Source organism: Rhinatrema bivittatum, chromosome 6 (genome assembly GCF_901001135.1).
Source record: "Rhinatrema bivittatum chromosome 6, aRhiBiv1.1, whole genome shotgun sequence".
NCBI classification, from domain to species: domain Eukaryota; kingdom Metazoa; phylum Chordata; class Amphibia; order Gymnophiona; family Rhinatrematidae; genus Rhinatrema; species Rhinatrema bivittatum.
In genome coordinates this window covers 89,395,594-89,416,725 of record NC_042620.1, presented here as the reverse complement: position 1 = coordinate 89,416,725, position 21,132 = coordinate 89,395,594, and the positions used below count along the sequence as shown (strand labels likewise).

Here is a 21,132-nt window from a genome sequence, read left to right as displayed (position 1 = left end):
TAGGGGGTTAGGGGCCACTTTCACATTCAACGTGAGACGTACAAACAGAACAGTGGTCTCTTGTGAAGATTTGATGACCTACGGAGTGAGGAAACTCACTCCAAGATGAGATTTGTGCAATGTTCTCTCAACCTAGCTTGATGGACTCTCTACCTGGGTAACAACAAGCTAGGTGGAGAGAACATTGCCCAAATCTCATCTTGGAGTGAGTTTCCTCACTCCTTAGCCCACAGGAAATCCACTCAATTGTTTGTTTCTTTCGATACCATCAAATTGGGAAATCCTGTGGGAAAGCAGACCCTCTCCTCCTGGTTAGCGGACTGCATTTCTTTTTGCTACCAGCAAGCAGGCATTCCACTACGTGTAAAAACGCAGTCTGTCAGGGCCATGGCGATATCAGTAGCGCACCTCCGTTCGGTGTCGCTTGCTGATATTTGTAAGGCTGCTACCTGGAGTTCTCTCCATACCTTCGCAGCCCATTATTGCTTGGATAAGGCTGGCAAACAGGATTCCATCTTTGGCCAGTCTATTCTCCGCAACTTGTTTCCAGCTTAACTTCCCAACATCCATCCGCTGACCCGTTCAAGGTTCAGGATGCCCTTCTAACCAAATTTCCACCCCTGCTGTTGTGCCTGTTGCACATCTATGGGTGAATTTGGTGCATTACTCGGGCATCCTCAGCTCGGTACTCACCCATATGTGAGGACTACCATTCTGCTTGACGTGAAAAAGCAGAGTTGCTTACCTGTGACAGGTGTTCTCACAGGACAGCAGGATGTTAGTCCTCATGAAACCCACCTGCCACCCCATGGAGTTGGGTTCATTTACGCTTTCTTATTTTATTTTTCGCACATACTTTTTACTATAAGACGAGACTGAAGGGGGAACCCTGCTGGATGCAGGGTCAGTGCATCGCTGGGCATGCCCACTAGGTGCCAGTCAAAGTTCTAGAAACTTTGAAAAAGTGTTCTGTGATTGGGCTCCATCCTGATGATGTCACCCATATGTGAGGACTAACATCCTGCTGTCCTGTGAGAACACCTGTTACAGGTAAGCAACTCTGCTTTACCACATTCTCTAATATTGAATTCCAGAGCTTAATTGTGCATTGAGTGAAAAAAAAATGTCTTTGATTTGTTTAAAATGTGCTACTTTGTAACTTCATGGAGTGTCTTCTAGTCCTTTTTTTATTTTTTGAAAGAGTAAACAACTGATTTGCATGGCTGGAATATACAAAGATACTTTCATTATTTAGTCAAGAAGTTAAGGCATTAGTAATGTCTTTTGTTCAACAGAAGAGTAAGGGGTCAATTTTAAAAGGAGCACGCACGCATATGGATGTACTGATGTTATAACATCTGCGCAGCAGCGCGTGCATATTATAAAATATGATGGCCACTCACTGGATTTTAAAATCCGCGCATGCATTTGCAGGCAGCCCCTGACTTGCATGCATAGGTGGGGGATTTTATAACCTATGTGCGGTGACGTGATTGGCCAGTCCCCAGTCCCCTCTCAGTCTGCTCCAGTTAAGTTGCGGATTGGTAGGGAACTTTCCTATCCCTAACCCTACTCTTTCTACCTCTTCCCCTCTCCTCCCTGACTCCTAAATCTATCCTAGCTATCCCTTTTTTTTTTGTTTGTTTTGCAACTTACTTCATGCTCTGAGTTGAAGTAAGTTGCACGCGCTGACCAGCTGCCAGTGCGCGAGTCATCAGAACAGCGCAAAATGGCACTCCCCTTTTGCAGGGTCCAGCATTTTGGCGCGTAACAGGGGTGCGGTGCCCATTCTAAAATGGTACACTGCGCACAAGGCCCAGCCATGCACGTAACCCCCATGTTTTACGTGCATGGCCCTTTTAAAATCGGGCCGTAAGTGAGCAAATAAATAGTTCAAAGTTACAATTAAAAAGAGGATACATTTTTTAAACAACTGCATATGGAAGCGCATAGCTTTACCATAGCATTTTGTAACCCGTGTGTGTGTGATGCATATGCATTTTTTTATTGTTCAAACTGTTTCTTTAATGTATAATAGTACAAGACAGCTACGTGTAGTGAGTGGATGCTCTGATGCATGTAGCAAATGTTGTTTACATTCATTATTTAAAACTCCCCCCAATCCCTTAAAGGAAATCCATCCCCCCATCCCATCCCTCATTCTTCAAAAGCTAGGTCCCATTACTCACTGAGAACAACTATATATGCAATTTACAATATCCCATATAGTTTCAAGGTGTTCAAAAGTATTAGAGATTTACGACATATCATTAAGCACAGAACTCCGTAGTTTAGCAGGTAAAAGTCGAAGATATGCAGTCCAAATTTCTAGAAAGATCTTCTGTCGTTTAATCAAGCACCCCATCTCCAATTTTTTCTAGCAGCATTAACTCATGGAAGGCATTTCTCCACACCCAATGCAACTGAGCTTCCTCTGCTTTCCACATTATAAGGATACTCTTTTCCTGAACATACCCTGATCAGTCCAGAAAAGTGGGTTGTGTTTCCCTACCAGCAGGTGGAGTCAATTAGAACTTTGGGCACTGCTACATAACGAGAGTGCCACCTGCAGTCACTCAGTATTTCTCTGACTGCAGCGGGTGGTACAGATGCACACCTGCAGTCTTTAGTTATATTTTTTATATAGTTATATTGCATTTAATTTTTTTGTTTACGGTCGCTTCCTGAGGCATTAGGCACCTTCGTGGGCCATCCCTCAGTAGAAGCCGGGCGTCCGGGGAATTGGATATTCCTGTCAGGGTTTCGCCCATCACAGTTCGGTGTCTGATGAGCAGGGGCTCCTGGCTACTCACCACCTTCTCTGCTACAGCTGCTCCCTTGTCTCCTGTAACAGCTTTTCTCTGTGTCTTGGTAAAGTTTAATTTAAAAAAAAAAAAAAAAAAAAAAAGAGCTGTTTTCACTGCGGCTGACTGACAGTCTTCAGTCTGAGGTAAGGAGAGGTGCAGGAGGGACCGGTCTTTTAAGGCCGGCCGGGGAAGCTGTCAGCAGTGTTCCCCTCAGCTCCCGGGGCTCCGGGTAGTTTTCTGAGGGCAAGCGTGAGTTTTTCTCCTTGTGCCTCGTTTGCTCGCCGCTTCCTTGCTGGGAGCCTTGCGATTTCACTATAGACAGGCTCCTTTCCCGCAGTACGGCTGCGCGCATTTTTTTTTCTAGTCCTGCCTGACTGAAATTTTCTCCGTGTCGCAGCTCCGAGCGTTTCTTTTTTTATTCACGCCCTTTTCTATTTCACTTCAGACTATCAGCGCACTGCTGCAGATGGGACCAAAAACAGAATCGCAGGCCTGCCGCGCGTGTGGATCACGCGGCCTGGTGTTAGATGCGACCTCCTTATGCGCAGCGTTTTCCCCGGGGTTAGAGGGCTCTTCAGGGCTTCTTGCCTCCTCCCTCAGGGAGGGAACGTCTGTCTCGCCTTCGGCTTCGCGGGAAGAGGATTCTCCGCCTGTTCTAGCTCTGGTGAGGGAAAACCTCACCGGGGGAACTAATGATATCACTCCAGCTGACTCTCCAGTGGGGGAGGGGGCCCCGGAGGGGTTTTCTCCAGAATTTGTCTTCCTTATGCACCAGGCTTTCCTGGCAAGGAAATACTCGGCGGTATAGCGGCCCGGTCTCCTGGGGGCAGGTTCAGACCCGCCTGAGAAAAGGTCAGGGTACGGACCCTCGTCAGCACCTCTCTGGTCAGGCTCAACCCACAGGGGATTCTCCCTAGGGTACGCGAGATCCGATCCCGGGATCTGGGGCAACACCGGCTTCTGGGGTAGTAGGGGTGGCAGACCCGGATCCGCAGCCGGATCCGGATGATGTGGATACTGATGATCTGGATGAGCCCGATGAACCTCCTGCAGAGGGGGATGACCCCAGCGTGGTGCGTTTGTTCAAGCGGGATGAGTTAAGACCCCTTATTCCCCAGGTCCTTGAAGTTCTGGGACTTAAGGTTTCTCAGGAAGAGTATGACAATGAAGGGTGTCAATCCAGTCCTCGACGGCATTAGGGGTCCTACAACATCTTTTCCTCTGCCTTAGAAGGTTCGCAAACTAGTGACCCGGGAGTGGGCAGAGCTATGGCGAAACTGTACCCATTATCGTCTGATGTTTTAGATTTACTGAAGATTCCAAAGGTGGACACCGCAGTCTCTGCAGTCACAAAAAAGACCACTATCCCGGTTGCTGGGACGGCTGCCCTTAAGGATAAGCAGGACCGCAAGCTGGAGATCCAGTTGAAGCGAGCATTCGAGGTTGCAGTGCTAAGCCTTTGGGCAGCGGTTTGCGCTAACCTCGTGCAGAGGGCCTGTCTGTGTTGGGTCCAGGAGTCGGCTGCCGGAGCCGGTATGGGCGACAGTGGGGCTCTGCAGTCCGCCCGCCTAGAAGCAGGCATCGCTTATGCTGCAGATGGTTTGTATGATCTGGTGAGGACCTCAGAGAGAGGTATGGTGTCCTTGGTGTCAGCGCGGCGTCTCCTCTGGCTGCGAAATTGGGCGGCGGATTTGTCCTCCAAGTTCAAGTTTTGTAATCTACCCTTTAAGGGCAAGCTCCTCTTTGGGGAGGATCTGGATCAGCTACTAAACCTGCTTGCCAAATCCAAGGGCAATCTGTTGCCAGAAGATAAAAGATCTTCTAAGAAAGTCTTCCCTCCTTGAACTAGGTTTCGGGACTCTCGCCGCTTCAGAGCGGGTAGATACTCCACACCTCCTGCTTCTAAACCTGCTTCGGGGCGCCATCAGTCCTTTCGAGGGGGTCGCGGCCAGGAAGAGATAAGGGACATCTTGGTGCAGGAAGTAATAAAAACCCCCAATAAAGTCAAGAGCACCCATTCCGTCGTCGAAACTGTCGGAGGCAGATTATCCAACTTTTACACGGAATGGGCAAGAATTACATCAGACCGCTGGGTCTTAGAAGTGATCAAAGACGGGTATTCACTAGAGTTCTCGCGCCCGGTCCGGGAGGTTTTTGTGGAGTCCCGAGTGGCATCAAGTGTCAAGCGAGAGGAGGTCCGGGTAACTCTACAACGACTTCTCAAGCTCAAAGCTATTGTCCCAGTTCCGGAGGCTCAACAGGGATGAGGTCGGTACTCCTGTGTACTTTGTGGTCCCCAAGAAGGAGGGCATGTTTCGGCCCATCCTCGATTTGCAGAAGGTGAACCGTTGCCTTCGGGTTCCTCGCTTTCGTATGGAAACCCTGAGGACAGTGATGGCCGCCATTTGAAAAGGGGAGTTTCTCGCTTCTCTGGACCTCACGGAGGCGTATTTACACATTCCAATCCGGCTGAATCACCAGAGGTTTCTGCAGTTCAAGGTCTTTGGACGACACTTCCAATTTCGAGCCCTCCCATTTGGTCTCGCAACAGCTCCTCGCACGTTCACCAAGGTGATGGTGGTGGCGGTGGCGGCGGCGGCCTTCCTTTGTCAGGAGGGAATCTTGGTCCACCCGTACCTGGATGACTGGTTGATTTGCATGGTCTCGGGAGGACTGCGAGAGATCAGTGCACATGGTGATGTTCACATTGCGATCCCTAGGTTGGGTAATCAATGTGCAGAAGAGTCACTTGGAACCCACTCAGAAGTTGATTTATCTCGGAGCACAATTCAATACCTTGCTGGGCAAAGTGTTTCTAGTGGCGGACCAAATAAGGAAGTTGCAGGAACAAATACATTCCCTTCTTTGAAGGAACAATCCCACAGTGTGGCATCATCTTCAGGTCCTGGGCTCCATGGCTTCAACCTTGGTCTTGGTTCCTTGGGTGTTCACTCACTTAAGACCTTTACAACATGTGCTTTTGTCTCGCTGGAGCCCAGTGTCGGAGCAATTCCATCTACCAATGCCTCTACTTCCGGAATCCAGAGCCAGTCTGTCATCGTGACTGTCACTGGACAATCTGGAATGGAGAGTGGATTTGAACACTCTGAATTGGCTAATAATCTCCACCGATGCCAGCCTCTCAGGTTGGGGGCTGGTGTGTGCAGACAGGTCTGCCCAAGGGTTCTGGTCGGCAATGGAAAGATCCTGGTCCATAAACCGGCTCAAGACCAGGTGTGTACGTCTGGCCCTGCGAGCGTTTCTTCCCTGGATCCAGGGCAGAATGGTGCGAGTCTTCTCGGACAATGCGACAACGGTGGCATACATCAACCGGCAAGGCGGGACTTGAAGTCTCGCCGTAGCACTGGAGGCACGTCTTCTGTTCACCTGGGCGGAGCGCCATCTCAAGGGCATTGCCACATCCCACGTCACGGGAGTAGAGAATGTGCAAGCCGATTATCTCAGCCATCAGCAACTAGACCCAGGGGAATGGGAACTATCTCTCAATGCGTGGAATCTCATTTGCGCCAGATGGGGAACTCCTCAGCTGGATCTGATGGCAACGCAGGCGAATGCAAAAACAGTTTGTTTTTTCAGCCTTTGCCGAGAACAGGGCTCGGTGGGCACAGACGCTCTCCTGTGTCCTTGGCCCACAGGGATTTTGCTATTTGCCTTCCCGCCCTGGCCCCTCATATGTCGGCTTCTCCGTCGCATAGAGTGGCACCCGGGAAGGGTGACTCTGGTGGCGCCGGAGTGGCCACGTCGTCCATGGTTCGCGGATCTGGTACGCTTGGCTCTAGAGGGTCAACTTCAGCTGGCTCATCTAACGCATCTGCTCCGTCAGGGGCCCATATTTTCGGATCGGGAGGATCGCTTCTCTCGCGCGGCTTGGCTTTTGAGAGGTGACATTTACGCTTGAGGGGTTATTCAGAACAAGTCATTTCCACCCTCCTACAGGCGAGACGTCCAGTTACCTCTATGGCCTATATGAGAGTTTGGAAGCTCTTTGAGACGTGGTGTCATCAGCGTTTTTGCGACCCTTTAGCGGTGCATGTTCCTCGGGTTCTTGACTTTCTGCAACAGGACCTCGCTAAGGACTTGGCATTCAATTCCCTTCGTATACAAGTTGCAGCTCTAGGTGCCTTGCAGGGAAACTTTGACGGCTGTTCGCTGGCAGCACATCCGTATATTGCTCGGTTTCTTAAGGGGGTCAAACATTTGCACCCTCCCATCCATTCAATGTGTCCGGATTGGAGTTTGACTTTCGTCCTGCGATTTCTATGTGGCTCTCCTTTCGAGCCTCTTCGTGGAGTTTCCCTGAAAGATCTGACTTTGAAAACGGTGTTTTTGGTGACCATTTGCTCGGCCTGTCAGATCTCAGAGTTGCAGGTGCTGTCTTGTTGGGATCCTTTTCTTCGGATTTACGACAATCGGGTATCATTACGTACGGTTCCGTCCTTTGCCAGTAGATGGTTTCAGCCTTTCACATCAATCAAACTGTGGAGCTTCCGGGGTTCCCTATTTGGTCCCGGGAGTTTTCTCAGAATAGAGACCTTCATCTTTTGGATGTGCGGCGTGCCTTATTGCGTTATCTGGAGGTTACCAATGACTTCAGACGTTCTGATCATTTGCTCGTTCTCTTTGGTGGCCCAAAGAAGGGGGACAAAAGCGTCAAAGGCGACCATATCTCGGTGGATTAAGGAAGCCATTTGTGCGCATACATAGCCCGAGGGCGTCAGGTGCCTTTGGGTCTCAGAGCTCATTCCACTAGGGCTCAGGCTACCTCCTGGGCAGAGTGTCAGTTACTGTTGCCTCGACGGTGTGGTTGTCTATTCACACTTTTACGAAACATTACCGATTGGACATTAAGACTTCTGATAAACAGTCCTTCAGGGAGAGTGTGCTTCATGCGGGTCTTTCGGGTTCCTGCCCAGTGTAGGGTGGCTTGGGTACATCCCACTTTTCTGGACTGATCTGGGTATGTTTGGGAAATGAAAATTGGTTCTTACCTGCTAATTTTCGTTCCTGTAAAACCACAGATCAGTCCAGAGGCCCACCCCTTTCTTCAGATACCAAAAGACTGTCTTGGTCAGAACCTGCTTAAGTTTTTTATTGTTGAAGCTCTTTTTTTGCAGACATGATTCATGGAGCAGTTTTTAGCAGTTGTTCGGTCTGGTTTTTGCCAGCGACTAAGTGGAGGTCCGGAATTTGGTTGGGTACTACCCTTCGTTATTTAGTTCTGTTAGCATGGGCTTGGGTACAGGTCAATACTGAGTGACTGCAGGTGGCACTCTCGTTATGTAGCAGTGCCCAAAGTTCTAATTGTTCTCTGACTCCACCTGCTGGTAGGGATACAAAACCCACTTTTCTGGACTGATCTGTGGTATTACAGGAACAAAAATTAGCAGGTAAGAACCAATTTTCATTTTGTACACCAAGCAAGCTTTACAAATAAAAAACCCATTTTCCCCTGGATTTGAAAAGAAGTAGGATCATTGAAGAGAACTTCCTCAGGACATGCGTTTTTATAAAATCCATGTATTTCTACCCCACAACGTACACACGAATAAATGCAATGCATTGAAACCATATATTTCAATGCATAAAAATATGTACTTTTCCGACCTATATTAAAAATATAGGAATGTATATTTTATGCATGAAAGTAAAATAGGACTTGCTCGTATAAGTTGGCCAATTTTAAAACATGCATATTTTTGAGATAATCCTGGGTCTTCAACCTGAACTCCCCCTCCACCAGTTCACCCAGACCACCCACCCAGTGAGTAATACACAATAAATATGTTTAATATCACTTACATCAGATAATTAGCAGATGTAAATATACATGAGTAAATTGGAAAATGCATGCACTTGTCTTTTAAAATAGCAGTTTGCGCGCATGTTGGCCCAGCTTGGAACAACCCTAGACTGACATGTTGGCCCCTTTTCGCATGTGTATGTGCACATGAAAATGAAAGTATGTGCACAATTTTTCCTTTTATGAAACATGGATCATGCAATTAGAGGCTACTTAACGTGCATAACTTTTTGAAAATTCACTTTTTACAGAATAACTTTCAAACAACTCCATGTGGCCCCCATATACACACATATATATCGTATCAGGTATGCACAAATTATAAAATACACATGTGTATGGTATGTTTGCTTATGCGTGAAAATCTGCATTGTATTGAGTGCATACATTTCCTATCTATTTTAAAAGCATATGTGCTTATTTATTTATTTATTTATTTATAGTTATTTATATTCCACCCATTCATAACTCTAGGTTGATCACAATATATGCACAAACTTAAATACCACATACTTATGTACATAAAACAAAATAAATGAACAATATCACATAAAATACACTAAAATACTAATTCAAGAATTTTCAATCTAAAACTAAAATAACTATAAACTCCACAAAATTAAAATGTTAAAACCGCCCACTTTCTCTTTCTCCCTCTAAGAATGCTGGCTATTATTTAGCTCTCCCCTCAAATACTGCTATGCATTATTCAGTTATCCTAAAACTAAGTAGAGAAAGCTAATGTAAAAAAAATGAGCTTTAAGAATCTTTCTAAAACCAGCTAAATCTTACCCCCCCCCCCCCCCCCCCATAATTTCAACAGGGAGATTGTTCCAAAGGGTAGGCCCTGCAATTTTGAACATTTGATTTCAAGATTCTATTAATCAGAAGTCTCCAAAAGACATTGGGATGACAATCACAATATGCATCCTAGTCGATAACACTACATTGCTGAAGAAATACAAGAAGGAACAGAGTTCTGCTGAGCTTTGAAAATTAATGCTAGCATTTTGAACTTTATTTGCCAAATGACTGGAGGCTAATACTGGTGTGTTATGGTCCCTTAATTTTAACCCAGAAACTGAATGAGTCACAGAATTTTATATCAATTGAATTGTTTTCAAATATGAATTTGGTAGTCCCAAAACCAATAAATTATGGTAATCCAAAGTAGATAGGATTAGTGACTGAGTCACTAAATGAAAATCAGAGAAACTCAGATAAGATTTTATATATTTTACGAGTGAAAAGAATTGTGACTTGTTAGTGCAAAACCCTGTATTTTTCATGCAGATGTCAGTATATTTTAAAACATGTGCACATTATTGAAATAATCACCAGTTCACCCAGTCCTTCTCCACATCGAGACTTTCCTAGTTCTTCACTATGAACTCCCTCCCCCCCCCAGTTCACCCAGACCTCCCACCCAACCAATAGTAGACAATAGATGAGTCTGATATCAGTTGCGCAAGATAATTAATTGTAAAATTACCTGAATAAGTTGCCAAATGTACTCAATATATAAGCCTCTTATAAAACAGCAACTTGCGCGCACACCTCCTAGTCCCGTCCAGAAAGTCCCTAGACCACTCCTTTTTTGCTCGCATAAATATATGCGCGTGAGATTGAACATATCCATGTGCTCTTGATGTTTATAAAATAGTACCAATGTGAGTACATACACACCATGTATATGTTTTGAAAATGCACTGTAAAATATTTTCAGTCTTGAGGGAAAATGATTCTGTATGCCACCTGACCATTTTAAAAAGTCTCCTCTAACTATGGTCTTCAGCTAAAATTTTCTGTCTTGTAGATGGAAGCCACTGCTTTTTCTGTGACATTGAATATTGCTTGTGCTACAATGTGCTTTTTATCCTTCTCCCATAGGTGTCGACTGTTGTTGTACCAAACGATTTTCATGAGGATGACTATGACCTTAGAGATTGTGCTGCTTTGAGGGTATGTCAAGCAGGTAGTACCATGGCAGGATGTTTGTTAGAATGCAAGACCACCTTCAATGCTTGGGGAGTGCATTGGAAACATAGTACATATCCTAGTTTTTAAATATATTTGATTATATTGTGTAATCTATGATGTATTTGGATAATTATGATGTGGGTGATTATTGAAGTTTTAGACTAGGGAGTATTGTAGTTCTGAAGCAACATTCAGTTGTCAGTTAAAGCCATCACGATTACTGTTAGGGTGTTCGGGTAGTGGTGATAACCTGTGAGCCAGCATTTTTTCTGAGTCCAATTAATTCCTTAGCTAGACCTCTGATAGGTTCTTTAGGAGATGATAATAAAATTCTAAGGATAAGGGTAAATTGTTTCATTTCATACCCTCTTTTTCTTCCTCTACTTGTCCCTACTCCCTTTTTACAAACTGTATATTTAATCTTTGCCATGACAAGGACTCACTGCTGCTTATAAAGGCAAAATTTGTTAGAAATATGTTACCTTTGGAGTAAATGAAAAGGAACCTGGGATAAGGAAAACAGAATAGGAGCGGAATAGTACTACCAAAGACAGAGAAGCATAGATATTTTGGAATGTGCAGGTGGGTTCAGTTGATTTAAGACCTAGGCATTTAGAAGATCATTTTCAAAGCAATTGAAGTGGCTAAATGTTTTGTCCTTTATCGGTTATCTGAAAAAGACCCTCCTTCAATTCGGCTAAAAGTTTGCATGTTCCATTGTGCGTACGTTTAACTGCATTAAGAGAAGGCTTTCTCAGGGGTGTGTTAAGGCCGGAGAAGGAAAAGTATGTGGGTACATTGCATTTTCCAATCTGTGTGTATACTTCTGCAGCAAATATCTAGCTATAAAAAAGCAGGTGCAAGTGGCTGCACTTTGTACCCATAGGAATTTTCAACGCCGAAATATGAGCTTCCTTTTGTATTGAAGGTTGGTGCAATTTAAAGCCTGTGGGTAAAAAGTATGCACGATCTTTGTCCAAACGCAGACAGTTTGGACATTGCCCCCCACCTCCCCCCCTTAAAATTGCATTTTGAAAAGAGCCTTCAAAGTTTTTATACTGTGCTAGATTATCTAGGAGAAATATCTTTTGAAGCACTGTATACTTAAAAAAAAAAAAAAAAAAGAAAAAAAGAGAGTAAGGACAGATACTAAATATTTTGGTAAAATATCTTGTAAATAGATTCAGTTGCATTTTCCACCCCAGTGCTCTACTGTGATGTGTGTGGTTGATTTTTTTTTTTTGCCCCCCATCTAGACCAATCAACCAATGTGGAGAAGATATTGGATGTTTCCATTCCATGACGATAGAGAACTTGAGTTCTACATAAAACCTTTCCATTGTGATGCAGCCCTAGAATGGGTCTGTCAAATTCCATCAGGTAATCCACAGTCCATTTTTATCTGGATTTTCGTACATTTTTTCATATTTTTATTAATTACTTATGTTTGTCACCCTGTGCACAAGACTGTAATGGTCAAGCCAGATGTGCTCTGAGCATGCCCATGGATGGCATTGAGAGTTGGAATTGGATCCAGCTCTTTAAGATAAATTTAAGCTTGAAGGAGATAAATGATTGTTCCTGGACTACCACACATCAGTCCTGAAATGTGGGTTTTGCATCCCTACCAGCAGATGGAGGCAGAGAATAAAAACTTTTCAGGCACTACTACATAACCAAGAGTGCCACCTGCAGTCCCTCAGTATTTCTCTATATCCAGCAGATAGTAAAGATGCAAACCTACAGTGTGAGATAAAAAAAAAAAAAAGTTAGATTAGATTAGAACAGAAGAGGAGTGAAGATTTGAGGAGACATTCCCTGAGGTATTAGGTAACTTTGTAGACCATCCCTCAGGTTGAGCCAGGGCAAGCAGGGGGTTGGTAATCTCTGATCAGTTTTGGCCTGCAGCATCCAGAGGTCTGAAAACCAGGGGTCCCGATTCCCTCTTTCCTCCTGAAGGCTTCTCCCCCGTAGTGTCTCCAGCAGCAGGGAAGTATTTTTCTTCTGACTGGCTTTGTGGTTTTTGATGGCGCTGTTTCTTTAAAAAAAGAAAAAAAAAGTTTAAGCTGCAGTGAACAGCGGAAGGGCTGTCGGGCTGTGTGATCACTTAGCAGGCCATCATGGAGGAAGAGGCTGAGAAATTGCTGCGCTCCAGAGGTGTTTAGTGCATCAGGGGTGTGCTGAGCAGGTGATTCATGCTGCACTAGAGCTGACATTTGTTTTCCTACAGCAGGCAGTCTCAGCTGCACGTATGCATAATGGCGCCGGTTCCAAGCGCGGGAAAGTGTGTCAGGCCTTTGGCTCCAACTGCAGGTGGCTTAATTCGGCCATGCTGTGCCGGAACTGTGTTGTAGGAGGGGAGGGACCCTCCACGGGAACTGGTGGCGCTAGGAGGGCTACTCGGTCCTAAGGCCCTGTCGGGAAAGCTCGGGGGGAGATGGCAGCCTGGCAGGGAGAAAGGTAGCATGTAGTAGGAGTCAAACAGCTTCTCAGGAGCTGAGACTCTCCTTCCCCTCTATTGCCAGCAATGCAATCAGAGTTTGAGGATCAGAGGGCAGATAGTCAGTTGGAGGAGTCCATCCCTGATGGAGGGGACAGGGCGATGGAAGCTTTTTCCACAGAATTTGTCCGTATGCATGAGACCTTTCTGGCTAGGAAAAGAGAGGCCTCTTGGGTGGAGTGTCAGTTGGTGTCACCTCAGGAGATCTGTAGAGCAGCTACGTGGTCTTCCCTTCACACTTTCATCCGACATTAGCGCTTAGATGTGCGGGCGCCAGAGGAGGAAAACTTTATGAGCATGTCTTTCAGATGCCCGGCCAGTGTAGGGAAGCTTGGGTACATCCCACTTGTCTGGACTGATCTGGGGTATGAACAGGAAAGAAAAATTGGTTCGTTCTTGCTAATTTTCATTCTTGGAATACTCCTGGATTCTGAAAGACTGTTATGATTGCGATAGTTTTCTGCAGAACATATTTCTGTATATAGTTGGATATTGAGGACTGAGAGGTTTTTGGTTCCTTGGTTAGATGTGAGGGCTCTGCTTCGGGGGGCTCCAACCCTAGTTTTCTATGTTCACCTTAGTGGGGGATAGTTGTTTGTGGAAGCTGAGAATCTATTTCTACTTTGGCTTGGATACGGGTCAATACTGAGGGACTGCAAGTAGCACTCTTGGTTATGTAGAAGTACCTGAAAAGTTTTTATTCTCTGCCTCCATCTGCTGGTAGAGATGCAAAACCCACGTTTCTGGACTGATCTGTTGTATTCCAGGAATGAAAATTAGCAGGTAAGAACTAATTTTCCTATAATCTCGATTGGATTCTCCAGGATGAAGGTATCCTGAAGTGTGAGTATTGTGGGCCTTTCAGCGCACCAATGAGGGGTGAACAATTCAGCAGTGACAGAAGAAAAGTTAGATGGCAGGAGAGGTTTAAGTCTCAGGGTTAATTTATCTGCAAAATTTTATAAAATCAGTTTTGGAAGTTATTGCGGAGTCAGCGGTAACTACCCCTTCTGCTGCCTATGTACTATGGTGTCTGTCTGTCAAATCTATACAATAAAGCAAAACACTTTGGACCTTAGTGAGAGTATGCACAACTAGTTGAGTTGCATGGCACAAGTACATAATACAGTAATAGAGAAGAAGAGTTCCCTTGCAGAGTGGAGAGTACTCAAGGTCCACTTCTACATCTGTGAATTCCATGCACAGCCTAGTGGGTGTTGACCCAGGAAGGGAGGAACTAGGCTTTGCGTTACTCATACACTGATTTTGGGTATACTGAGGTCCATTTTCAGCAGTGTTGGGAGCGGAAAATCACCCAGGTAAATTGAGAAATTCAGCAAGACTTACCCAGGTAACTCTGCTAAATATACTCTGGTAAACATAGAAACATAATCAGAGTGTGGAAAAAGTGAAGGTCCAAATACAGTTCAAAAAACACTCAATTATTTATTTCTCATGACAACTCCACCGTTCCAGTATATCCAAGATAAAGTATTTAAAACAGTCCCCCGACATGGACCCTGTGTTTCACCCAAAGGCTGCATCGGGAGGGACAACACAAAATGTTCATACATACTGAAAGTTAAAATAGAAACAAAAGTTATCATAAAGTAAGGACCAAATATCAAATGGGTATAACCTATAAAATTGTTTTGACACCAGACTACTGGGAAATTATTAACTTTAAAATTTTCTACCATCTGCCTCTCGGCAGGTGTGATTTATATTATTCTTTGTCCCTACCAGAAGGTTTATGTGGGTAAGACTACTCAGTCAATCAAGACACGAATTATCGAGCACCGTTCTAGCATCCACATGGGTCACAAAGAAACTTCAGTAGTCTTGCATTGGCGGGCAGCTTCTCACTCTGAGGCAGATTTGAAATTTATTGTTATAGACATGTTAACTCCGCCAACAAGGGGCAGTAATTTTTCCGAGATGTTGATCCAATGAGAACAGAAGTGGATTTATACTCTCCGCAGTCTAGCACCCGATGGCCTGAATAGGAGATTGAATGGGCCTACTTCATTTGGTTCCGAGGAGCCTGATTTGCCATATTTCTGATATCCACCATCTGTACTGTCTGAGGCCATTAATTACATTTTTTATCTATTATAATGCTTTTTATGTATTAACTAAGTTTACTTTGAATACGGTGCTATGCCATTGCTATTACACTGTAGGATATACTTAGTTTTCAATTTTCCTCTTAGGTTCCCTTTCATGTTCTCCTCTTAATGGACGGTTCTCTATAATGTCCTTTTTATTATGGATGTGTATCTTTTTCTCTCACATGTTTTCTCACAGTCTGTTTTCAACGAAGTCCACTTTCTCAGAGCTTCTGCCCTTTATCGATATCCTGTTTTTGATTGGTTGTTGCCTGCGTTTGTTGGAGCATTCTGATTGGTTTGTCTTTTGGCGCCTTTTTCTTGGCTTCTTTAAATGTTTCATACTCCAGATGGTGCATTTGCACTCTCTGAATATGAAGAATTATCAATAATAAGGTATGTGTTTATTGATTTTATAGGTTAAGCCCATCGATATTTGGTCCTTACTTTATGATAACTTTTGTTTCTATTTTAGCTTTCAATGTGTATGAACATATTGTGTTGTCCCTTCCAACGCAGCCTTTGGGCAAAACACGGAGTCCGTGTCAGGGGACTATTTTATATACTTTAACTTGGATATATTGGAACAGTGTCGGAATGAGAAATAAAGAACTGAGTGTGTGTTGAACTGTTTTTGGACCTTCACATTTTCCATACTTTGATTATTGAACTGAATGTTTGCTGAGTATGGATTCTTTTCTCCTACTACTCTTTGTGAAACATAGAAATGACAGCAGAAAAGGACCAATGGTCCATCCAGTCTGCCCAACAAGCTCCTGGAAGTTTCTGCCATGCAAGTCACCCCCATACTTACTAGTTTCCCAGACCGTCAAAGCCAGGGCCCTTGTTGGTTGCTGTTTGAGTCCAAAATCCCTGTTACCTCTTGCTGTGAATCAAAGAGCAATGTTGGAGTTGCATCAAGAGTTACAGGCTTATTGGTTAAGGGTAGTACCCTCCGCATCATCAAGTTACCCCTATGCGTATTTGCTTTACCAGACTGCAAAATTCAATGTCCTTGTTGGTTGCTGTCTGAATCTAATTCCCCTTTTCCTCTTTTCCCCCTGCCGTTGAAGCAGAGCGCAAAAATGGAGTTGCATCAACAGTGTGAAGGCTTATTGTTTAAGGGTAGTAACCACCACACCAGCAAGTTACCCTCATGCACTCATTTCTTCATTACCATCCTCTAGCCTTTAGGGATCCACAGTGTTTATCCCATGCCCCTTTGAAATCTTTCACTGTTTTTGCCTTCACTACACCTCCATAAGGGCATTCCAGGCATCCACCAGGAACAGTCCTTCCACCAGCCTCTTCTTTTGGCGGTTTTCTAGCTGAATAGTAGGCCAGGCAGCCACTGGTACCTGTTTCTGGATTCAAAAACCTTGATAGGATGTCAGTTAAGCTGCAGCTCTCCTTGGCTCTACCTGGTTTCCTGATGCACTTAGGGTAGCCAACTGACCAGTTTTGAACCGGACAGCCCAGTTTTAAAACTTGCTGTACAGTGTCTGGTTACAATGGGTAACCAGACACTGTAAAGCCTGGTCAAGCAAGCCATGTACTATCAAGAGGGAGGGCTGGGCATCTCAATAACCAATCAGCTGGCTTAAATAGGGCCTATTGACACAGCCACAGAGTTGGAAATAAAGAAGCATGCTTTGCCTGACCGCATGCTTCTTGTCCCAACTCCACTGCTGCTGCTATTTCTGCCCTGCACAGCAGCCAGTGGCGTACTGAGGGGGGGGGGGCATGCCCCCGGGTGCAGGGCCATAGGGGGGTGCTGATGGCCAACATTGAGGCCCATGCGGCCACAGGTGAACCTCATCCCACCAGCAACTGAGCAGACAACTACTGCTGTGCTGTTTGCCGGACGCACCCAGCAGGAAGATCTGCAGGACCATGGTGGAGCTCATCTCACCATGGCCCAAAGAAAAAGTTCACATCCAAACCTGCAGGTGCTCCTCCTCCTTCCTGCCTGTGCGGCCACAGAAGAAAAACGTTGTTGGAGTTGCATGGGCAGAAAGGCGGAGCAGCATCAGCCACATACAGAAGAGGAGCAGCATTTATGGGCCTTGCAGCAGGGCCGCCGCGAATCCCATTAGCGGCGGCCCGAGAAGATCAGGACCACTGCAGAGCCCATCCCGCGGTGACCCATGAAGAGGAGGACCAGAGGCGAGAGAGAGGCTGAGGACCTGTAGAGTGTGTGTGTGTGAGTGTGAGAGTGACTTTTGAGAAACTGTGTGGGAGTGAGAACCTGAATGTTTGGAGAGACAGCATGTGAGAGCCTCTATGTGTGAGAGATACAGCATGTGACAGTGAGAGCTTGTGCTTGAGCAAGACATCATGTGGGAGTGAGACAACATGTACAAGAGAGAGTGTGTATGTATGTATGAGAGAGAAAATGTGAGAGTGAGAGCTATGTATGCGTGAGACAACATGTGTGAGAGCCTGTATGTGTGTCAGCATGCATGTGCATAAGAGAACATGTGAGAGACAGTGAGAATGTGTCAGCAAACATGTGAAGGAATATGTGTTTGTGAGCATTCCCGCTTCTTAATCCAGCTTTGATTGAGCCTATGTGTGAGTGATCATATGTGTTAGATAGTGCGAGTATGTTATATGAGAGAGAGGAGAAAGTCTGTGTACACTCTCCACCCCCAACTAATGTACAATAATTTATTTGATTTTATATTCCCCCTTTCAGCCACTTCAAAGTGGATTTCATTCTCAAGATGACTGTAAAAAAAAAAAAAAGTTCCCAGGTAGGGGAATGGAGAATTGTTTTTAATTATTATTAGTTTTAATTATTGGGTGTTACTTCAAAACAGGTTTCATATCAATTATGTTGTCTGTGTGTTAGGGTTTTGAGGTGTTTGGGTGGATTCTTAGGTTCTGTGGCAGATGACCATGCCCACAGGGAGGAGCCCCGTGGGTAGCCACAGTACTGGGCTAGACTCAGGACGCACAAACACTGAATTGTCTTTTATTATACAGCAGATGTAAGCCACCAGAGGTGGCAGTAGTGAGCAGGTTCTGAAGTAGCAGTCCAGGGACCTTTCTCACCAAGTTGGTATAGGGAGGTTCCGGTGTAGGTTTCCCAGCACGGCAAAGCTGTAGATGAGACAGACTGAGAATTAGATTACTCACTAGATGGTAGCTGTGATGTAGAAGGTTTCCACCAGGCAGAAGTAGATGGTTCCAGGCACTGAGGCAGGGAGAGCAGGCCCTCGAGGAGTGAATACCTGATCCCAGTAAGGCACCTGAAAGAAGGGCCCCCCGAGGAGCAGGTACCCAGGTTAGTAGTTACCCTGAAGGGCAGAGAAAGAGCTTCCAGCGGCTGCACGGAAGCACGAAGGAGTCCAATCCGAAATCCAGTCCAAGTCCAGTCTTTGCTAACTCGGTTAGCTAGCAATTGCAGGCAAGCTAAATACCTGGATGTTGTGACGTCACTCGAGGAGGACGCCCCCGAGGTTCGCGCCATAGTCAGAATAAAGATGTGGGTAGCGCGCACGCAACCCTAGTAGGACCTTGAGAGGAACGCCATAGCCGGGAGGCAACGCCATAGCCGTTCCGTGGACGCCGGAGAGGGTGGCTAGCAGACACGGCGGTAGCCATTTTCCCAAGGTAAGCGGGAGGAGCTGAGAACAAGGTGAGGCATACGGGGCAAAGCCATCTGAGACCGACGGACGCAGCACTGTGTTTAAGAATTTTTAAGAAATGAGTTTTTAATTATTGGATGTTCTGTTTGTCAGCTGTTTTGAAATATTCTTTTTATTAGTATGATTATACTGTTATGTTTTATTTTTCTTGATTTTATGGTTTAATGTTTTGAGGAATGGTGATGTTTCTGTTTTTCCATTGTTGCACTGCATACAGAGTTTGGCTTGTAGTGTCCAGTTCATTTTTTGTCAGCTCACTTTCTATTTATACTTCATGATCTTTGTTTGTATTTAGTGAAGGTCTGGCTGTGTTCTGCATGTTTGATCAAGGTGAGGTATTTATTCTGCTAGCATGTAGTTCAGTTTATTTATTTTCTAGCTTTTAGATCCCTACACCAGAAAAGTGTGGCTTTGTCTGTTTTCCTTATAGGAGGTGTATTGCTGTCTTAGGGCCTAGTTTAATATGTGCAGTGTTGCTTTTTCATAGGTAGGGTTGTTACTGTTTGAGTGCTGGCAGTTAGTCCTGTTTTGGTATGGAAATTTACTATATTGTAATGGTAATTGTTTACTCATAAATGTCTGAGGGCTAAGCCCACACCTAGTGCATGTTAAAATAGGCCTAATACTATATGGGCTCTAATTTGCATGATATGAAAAGATGCAGTGTGATGCAAAAAAGAGGGAGGAAATAAACATCACCCTCTGTCCTCAGGTGTCCAGTCATGAGCTGTAGAAAAGTTGGCAAACCTAGGTGCACTGCAATCTTAACAGCCTGGGATATCCTGTAAGCAGATAGTTAGCTTGGGGGAAGGGCTAATGAAATTCTTGGGAGCATGGCCGGGCTTAGCTCCTTCTGCTCCAGGCATTCTTAGCAGCAACTTCTTTCTCCTAGGACAAGCAGGATGGCACTCCTCACATATGAGTGACATCATCGGATGGAGCCCAGCACAGAATTTTGATCTCAAAGAATCTAGAGCTTTCAGAATGCTCTACTGAGCATGTGCAGCTATAGTCATCACCCTGCCCCCTAGGCAGAGTCCCTTAGTCTGTTTATTTCTGCGGAGCTGTCATCTCACGGATTCTGAGCTCTTGTTCTGTTTTTCTTATTCAGCTTTGCTCTCTTCTTACAGTTTTTGTACGTGATTTTTTCTAGAGCTGCTGCTGGGGTTTGTTTTTTTTTCCTTTTCTCTTCAGATAGTTTTATTCTTCTTTCCAACTTCTGTCAGCCGCATGGTGGGTTTTACCCTATGCAACCTGGCAGAGTCTGTTACTTTTCAAAAAAAAAAAATTGATCCTGCTGTTTTTGCACCTGTATCCTCTTCTTGCTCTGTTTTTGTTTTTTTTTTCTTTTTCACCAATGCTGACAGGACTGACTTATGCAGTCAGTCAGTGCTGCATGTAGGCTGCTGAGCCTGGGGACTTGCCTGAGTTCTCCTGGGCTGAAATTCCATGGTGGTTCACTGATCGATCGGCATTGATGGATTTGGACGGTGGAAGGATCGAGAGCCATGCCATTCCTGTGGGTGGGGAGAGCCCATCCTCCCCACATCTCAAGGAACTAGTCTCCACGGGCAGGAGCCCTGGATGACATTGCCTACCCTCCTGCTTGCCAGCCTTGGCAATGCAGTCTCCCTGGGGGAGAGAGAGAGAGCAGAGCCTGGGCTAGCAGCTTGCTGTCGCACCTCTGTGCCATGCCCATGAACAGTTGCCCGTGCATGGCTGTGACCAGTGCACCATTCATCTGACGCATCGATGTTGGGACTGTATCAGGAGCTGGGCCTACGTTTTGGATACCATGGTCACCCTTGATGCCATCGAGGTGCATGACTGCCCACAATGCCATAGTGGCCTTCTGTGCAGGTGGAACTGGAGTTTCGCAGCTTGGGCATTGAGAGGGTGGAGTATGGCACAGGTTGACACCCTCAATGCCTTGAGGCCACGCTGCCCTCAATACCATGATGCCATGGGGCCCTCGGTGTGGTGCACTCGATGCCACGGTGCCTTCGAGGCACTTGATGCCATGGTATCATCAATGCCGCTGAGCCCTTGATGCCCGTGGTGCTCTCCATGCCCGTGGGGCCCTCGATGCCATCAACGCCCTCAATCCCTCAAGGTGTTTGAATGACCACCCTGGAGACTGTCGAGGTTGAAGTGGTGGCAGGCCCTCGATGCCGTTGAGTTGCGAACCCTTGTTGCCAGGGCCCCCTGTAGGTTGTCGAGGTGCACGACCTCAATGCCATCATGATGCAGTGCTACTCCAATA

General features: G+C 45.5%; 1 protein-coding gene across 1 annotated transcript in view; it reads left to right on the top strand.

Moving 5' to 3' along the window:
* Positions 1–21,132, top strand: part of LY75 (lymphocyte antigen 75) — a 397,255-nt gene that overhangs the window by 198,506 nt on the left and 177,617 nt on the right. The window contains exons 15-16 of the mRNA XM_029605582.1: positions 10,519–10,590; positions 11,865–11,988. Coding sequence (XP_029461442.1) covers positions 10,519–10,590; positions 11,865–11,988 — 196 coding nt within the window. The remainder of the gene's footprint in view (positions 1–10,518; positions 10,591–11,864; positions 11,989–21,132) is intronic.